This window comes from Diabrotica virgifera, chromosome 1, assembly GCF_917563875.1.
Source record: "Diabrotica virgifera virgifera chromosome 1, PGI_DIABVI_V3a".
NCBI classification, from domain to species: domain Eukaryota; kingdom Metazoa; phylum Arthropoda; class Insecta; order Coleoptera; family Chrysomelidae; genus Diabrotica; species Diabrotica virgifera.
This window is the reverse complement of record NC_065443.1, coordinates 292,839,016-292,846,303: the sequence shown is the minus strand read 5'-3', so window position 1 is coordinate 292,846,303 and position 7,288 is coordinate 292,839,016. Positions and strand designations below refer to the sequence as shown.

General features: G+C 29.8%; 1 protein-coding gene across 1 annotated transcript in view; it reads left to right on the top strand.

The window, feature by feature from the left end:
- Positions 1-1,594: 1,594 nt before the first annotated feature.
- LOC114328959 (pecanex-like protein 1) overlaps positions 1,595-7,288 on the top strand; it is a 109,992-nt gene continuing 104,298 nt past the window's right edge. Inside the window, exon 1 of the mRNA XM_050651575.1 lies at positions 1,595-2,004. Coding sequence (XP_050507532.1) covers positions 1,834-2,004 — 171 coding nt within the window. The 5' untranslated portion in view covers positions 1,595-1,833. The remainder of the gene's footprint in view (positions 2,005-7,288) is intronic.

Here is a 7,288-nt window from a genome sequence, read left to right as displayed (position 1 = left end):
AACCGTTATTACTTGTATCCCTTGTATTGCCGCTTAAATTATTAATTAAGTTAATTAATATCATAATTCTTTCACTAACTAAGTATTCAGTGGTTACAATAATTTATATACTATACAATAAAAACTAATAATCGAGAAAAGAGTAAAAGTGATTTTTTTAATAATATATTTGTTACTATGAAACGCTTAGATAAATTTTGAACATCTTTGACAACAAAATACTTGGATCACAGAATATATCCTGGTGTATTCTCTGCTTGGGATCTTCCATAAATAATAAACAATAAATAACTTTTTATTAATTTCACGACAACTCAAAATATTCCTAAAGCCGTATCAGTGTCAAATATTTAGTATAACCTTGTTTGTCACCACATTCTGTTCAACTGAGTGCGTTGTACGACAAAGATAGCGAATGTTTGATTTGGAAAATATCACCACAGACATGGTGTCCATTTATTTAGAATCCTGAAAAAACTAATAAATGTTTTTGAAAAATTTAAACGGAAAATGAAAGACTATATTATTACCGAGGACCGAAAGTCCCTTAGAATAAATAAAAAATTTCTTTTGAATGACATATTTGAAATTAAAAATCACACTAAATTTTCTCTTTTTTTTTCACCTCTGTAACTTTTTAAAATAAACATTATAGAAGTTTTCAGGGCTTTCGGCCCTCGGCAATAACGTAATCTTTCATTCTGCGTTTAATTTTTTTAAAAATTCTTATTAGTTTTCTCAGGATTCGAAAAAAAATGAATTCCTTTAAAATACATTGGAGCCCAAATTTGCGCCTATCCATTTAAGTGTTGGCAAAAGTTGCTTTATTAATTTTTTTAAGAAAATCTCGTCGTTTGATTAGTTATAAACCCCACAGTTATCCAAGGTTTTATTTTTGCTATTTTTTTATTTAAGCGTTTTATCTGCCTAGAGGTTTGTATGTAATTATTTAACTTATTTATAAATACATAGGCAATGTAAATATATGCAATTTGAGAATATATTTTGTTGATGTAATTTGCATTCTAATATTCATTTTTTAAAAGCTGTTTTAGTTTTTCGATATCAAGGTTTTTAATTATGATTGGAGATTTAGATGTAGAAAATTTTTGATTTTCATTATTTATAAGAACGGCTGGAGTAAAGTGATCAATTATGTCAGTATGAAAAACGATAGGATTAATATTAATTTACTGTTTTAAATTAGCTTGAGTTTTTATAAATATATGATGATTTATATTTAATATTTATTAAAAGCTTTTAATATACAATGTGTGTTTTTATAGGGCGGGGGCCCGCATCCCAACTGCAACAAGGGCACGCTGATCTATCAGTACGCTACTGATTGTACTTGAACAAATATTGCTCTTGTTTTTATCTAGAAAAAACAACACATTCAAATAAACAGTTTTAAAAGACCAGTATTGCAATATTGCAAACAAGAGTTACATATTTTATTTACACATTATAGGTATACATTTAACATTTTTGTTCATTTCATTTACTGGCACTATCGATAGATGATGCAGATAATCCGAAAAATCGAGAGCATTATCGATAGTTCTCGACCTCTATATTCATATCAGTTGTCAAAGGTGTATGTTTCCAAAAAATACTAGTGAATTTGTTGTAATTTCTTATCTACTAAATTTTGCAGTAAGAAAGAGTGACAATTGTTAAATAAATAATGGTAGTATGCTTCATATCAACCAACTGTGATAACCTGGGAAGTAATCGTTGTTATGGATCCATTTTGGAGAAAGTATTGTAGATTAGTGTAAGGTATAGAGCAAATGTAGCAAAAATGAACATTACGCAGTTATTAATTTTAAAATGATAGAAGAAACCCAAATGGGATCGCAAACGTTGGAGATTCTTAGACAAGGAGTATGGGCCTCGCTGACTGGTGGATGGTTTTATGACCCACACCAGGATGTCTTCTGTAACACTTTTCATTTGTATGTTTGGTTATATCTCTTGTGTGTCCCCTTTTGTATCTATGTGGTAAGTCTACATGTTAATTAATTTGTGATTCATAACTTGATAACTCATTTATTTATCTATAAACAGTCTATGAAATTTATTAAATGAATCCGACAGTCAACAGCTGATTAGTCTAACACTAAAGCACTGAAAACTTTGTGTTCAATACTTTCACAAAATTTATTATAAGTTAATGCCACTACGGGTGTTTCCACAGAGTGCCTTTCCCAAGTGATGTATTATATGTGTATCTGCACTGTACGTCAGTCAGTGGGAGCAAGAATAAGATATTACCTCCCAATTCTATCCTACTGCATGGATTTTAATGAAATTTTGGGCCTAGCCTCTACTTATCTCCTAATTCAAAGTCTACCCTATGCCGATGTGTGCTTTTATCTTGGGGGTGGTTCCCACCCCTCCTTAGGGGTAAACAATTTTTTGGTTAAAATTACCACGGAATTCGCTAGAGAACCTAATTCTAAGCAAAAACTGCTCTATAAGTTTTTTTTGAAAACTCAATACTTTTTGAGATATTCGTGGTTGAAAATTAGCCATTTTGATTGAAACATAACGATGGCTTAGTGTGAAAACCTCGTATCTCATTTTTTTTCGAAAATGACATTTTGGTTGTTTTAGTTTGAAAACCTTGTCTCTCACGATTTACAGCTGTTAGAAAAAATCCAAATACACTAGACTATTTTCTACAGCCGAAAAAAGAAACCACGTATATCAATTGCTCTCTTGATTTAGTGTGAATACCACGTATATTTATAACCAAGACTTTGGTACTTAATTTGGAGTATTTGTTTCAGAGATTCGACTTAGAGAAATGTTTTTTGTGAACAGTAAAAGGTAGTCCTGCATACAGAAACATTTTATGAAGCTTAAATCAAAAGATTTGTACTGTATCAACCTAGTATTTGGAGGTGTGCATTAAGCTATGAAAAATGAAAACCTCGTAAATAATAATAAACACAACCTCATTTAAGATGAAAAACACGTATATCAAGATATACGAGGTTATCATAGTTACTTGGGCAAAGGCTCTATATACTGCAAGGATATTTACGTGTTTTTCATAGTTAATATTTGTATTTCCAATCTAATAGCAACATTTAACACTTTTAGCTCTAGGCCAATATCAGATATTTGTCTCAATGTGCTCGAATTAAAATAGGGATGTTCACAAAAAATTAAAAAGTCATTTCAAACATGTAAAACGATTAAGAAACACCCTAGGAATAATTGTCCAAAATTTCAACAAAATTGAAAAAGCATTTCTATAAAAAATCTTTATTAGAAATCTAGCATTATTTTAAATTTCAAGAACGCTTCTTTATTGGCCTGACGTCACTAGTTGCATACCCCAAGCGCGCGCCATTCTCATAGTGTTACTGTTTACCTGTTTCACGTTTCAGGTCATTTTATTTTGTTCTCTTCTTGTTTTTTCAGGGTTAAAGTGGAGTTTTATAGTGAATTTGTTTAGTTTAAAGTGGATAGACTGTTTGTAAGGACATATTTTGGGTTTTACAAAAATAAACAAATAAAATGGAAGAAGGTTTTCAGAAAGCCGATTCGTATAAACTACCGACTGTAGTGTAGATGTAACAATGGTGTATGATTTATTGGCATCTAGTAAAAAAATAAATCTACCACAGCTTTACTGAGTGTATATTCCATATAATTTTCCATGTCTTCTTTAAGCTAAAAAAATAAATGCTTAATACTCCACAAAAAAAAATAGAGAAAGTTGTATGCATGCATTGTACGCATGCATATTGTATACATACATTGGCTGGTTTTTACTTTACCTTGGTTAGGTGTATTAAAAATATTTTTATTCTTCTTCATGTGCCTTGTCCGTTGTGGACGTTGGCTATCATTATGGCAATTTTAATTTCATTTGAGGCGTTTCTGAATAACTCGATCGATTTTTGTCCAAATCATTGGCGTAAGTTTTTAAGTCATGAGTGTCTTTTCTTCCGGATCCACGTTTGCTCTCTATTTTACCTTGCGTTATCAGTTGGAGTATACGATATTTATCATGCCTCATGATATGACCGAAATATTTAAGATTTCGTTTCTTAATTGTAAAAGAGATTTCTTTTTGTTTTCCCATTCGACGCAATACCTGTACGTTGGTGTGGGTCGCCCAGGATATTTTGAGGATACGTGGGTACACCCACATCTCGAATGCCTCTAGCTTTTTCATTAATGTTTCCATTATTGTCCAGGCCTCTGCGCCATATAACAAAACCGGAAATAATAACATTTTAGCAGCCGCATTTTTAGTGGGAGAGATATTATGTAGCATGTTGTTAAAGGTTGCTATGTCCTTTTCAACTCTAGATCTTATTTTGGTTGTTTCGTATTTCGAGTTGACAACTGTTCCAAGGTAAAAAATATTTTTGAACTTGGGTATTATACATTTTCATTTCAACCAATCTTTTCACTAAATTATTAATTATTTTATTAAAATAATATAAAGTCATACCTACATCCACATGTAGTTATTTCAAGGTTTACTTTTACTGTATGTATTATTAGAATCCCGTTTTTAGGAATATCCCAGTTTAAGGAATACAAATTTGAGGTCCCGAAACTTTTTCATTTACTCTTTAAGGGGGTAGGTGCAAAATGTTGGTCCAATGCTATTTAAATTATTCATTTTTTTCGAATCCTGAGAAAACTAATAAGTATTTTTGAAAAATGTAAATGCAGAAAGAACAATTACATTATTACCAAGGGCCGAAAGTCTCTGGAAAACTTCTATAATGTTTATTTTATTAAGCTAGTTCTTTAAGTTAGTTATTTTAAGTTCTAGCTGCAACAAACCATTTCTTTTTCTGTTTTAAATTGGCTGGAACGGTAATAAAAATCTTGTCAGAACTGTTTTTTGATGTATTTACACACCCAGGAACAAAACACCACTTATTTGGCTTTATTTTTAATAATTAAATACGTAAAAAACTGCGCACATTCAAATACACTGAGTAAATAAGTATACAAAACTAGTCGTCGATCAAAGACGTTACGACTGCTGACGTCACAGACCGTAGCCTCGCTGCAGGGTACCGTTTTTCTAGCCTCCAAGAAAATCAACATTATGAACTCATTTATCTTAAAAAATATACATTTTTAAACAGTTTTATGATTGTTACGTTTTTATATACCTTGTAATCTATTGAATTTAATTATATTTAAAAATTAGTGAACATCCCTATTATGTAATGGTAATTTTTGTTTTTAGGTTATATTATGCAGAAAATCAGTTTTTTGCCTCTCCTGTAAAATTGTAATTTAATGAGATACGAGGTTTTCACACTAAGCCATCGATAATACCTTTTCGAACGGTTTTTTGCGAATACCTTAAAAACTATGCATCTAACTAAAAAAACTATATGAAACTTTTTCGTAGGTTATAAAAGAATTAAGAGACTCTTGCCTTCATAAATCTTCTAGTTATAATACAAAAAGAGATATGGTAGGTGAAAATAGTTTGTTTTTTGGTACATTCTCAAATTGGTGTATTCAACTTGAAATAACAGAGAAACAGTCGATTTTAGGTGTATAATGCTACTAATACCTTTTGTACTGCTTGAAAATACCTTTAAGGGGCTATCCTAGTGTAAAAGTTAGAAATTCATATACTTTTTTAGGACTTTTTAAAATAAAAAGTACTGTATCAATTATTTTGAAAATTTGCGTGAACATTTACTATAAAAAGAAATACATGTAAAACAATTTTCATAAAAAAATATTAAAAATTAAACGATTTATGCGCCATCTAATGGCACAGTGAAAATAAAAACATAGCTCCATTGCTGCAGTGATTGGGACTAATAGAGACCCTGAAACATAAAATTTAAAAGTTATAATTGAAATACAAGTTATTTTCTATACCATCAACTAAGGGTTTTTGATCAGATAAAAAATGTCAATTTGGCGGTTTTTGAAACTGAAAATATTTTAGCTAATTAAAAAAAAATTTCAACACTTCTTCATTTTTCAAAATTTTAATATTTTTCAAAAATCCTAGTTGATGGTATAGGAAATAACTTAAATTTCAATAACCACTTTGAAATTTTATGTTTCAGGATCTCTATTAGTCCCAATCACTGCAGCAGTGGGGCCATGTTTTTATTTTCACGGTGCCAGTAGATGGCGCATAAATCGTTTAATTTTCAATATTTTTTTATGAAAATTGTTTTACATGTACTTCTTTTTATAATAAATGCTCATGCAAATTTTCAAAACAATTGGCAGAGTACTTTTTATTTTAGAAATTCCCAAAAAAAATATATGAATTTCGTACTTTTACACTAGGATAGCCCCTTAAAATGAGCTATATTAAAGGTCCATTACATTAAAACTAAGCGAGATATGCTGCAAACAAAATTGATAACTAATGTATTTTAAGAAAAAATGAGAAGTAATTTTAACCCCCATCCACCAAAATGTAAATGCATCATTTTCCTTCCACAATACCTTTTATTATAGTGTTATTTCTATGTTCAAAACGTTGGACAGGTTTAAAATGAATAGTTTTAAAAAAAAAGATCAAATTATAGAGCGTATTTTTAAATTTTCTTAAAAACCAGCCTTTTTCTCCATGTAACTTGAAAATGATAAGAGATACAGTAATGAAAAATAAAAAGGAAATTTTTATCTGAAAAAGCCCTACATTTTTGTGTGGTATCTTTTTTCGTATCTCTTATCTTTTTGGAGTTACATGGAGAAAAAGAAAGATTTTTAAGAAAATTTAAAAATGCGCTCTGTAATTTGATCTTTTTTTTTCAAAAACCATTCATTTTAATCCAGTCCAACTTTTTGAACATAGAAAAATAACACTATAATAAAAAATATTGTGGAAGGAAAACAATGTAAGTATTTAAATTCTGATGGATGAGGGGTGAAATATACTTCTCATTTCTTCTTAAAATACATTAGTCATCAACTTTTTTGCAGAATATCTCGCTTAGTTTGAATGAAATCGACATTTAGTATTATTCATTTTAAAGGTCTTTTCAAGCACTACAAAAGTTATTAGTATCATTATACACCTAAAATCAACAGTTTCTCTGTTATTTCAAGTTAAATACACTGATTTTAGCATGTAGCAAAAAAAACAAACTCTTCTTACCTACCATATCCCTCTTTGTATTTTAACTAGAAGATTTTTGAAGGAACGAATCTTCTATTTTTTTCAATTTAATTGTGGCTTATTTCCCATCTAAATAGTTATTATTTCAGTTATGTGGTACCAAAAATAATTAAAAGGATTTTGTGATAGGTACATGACTCA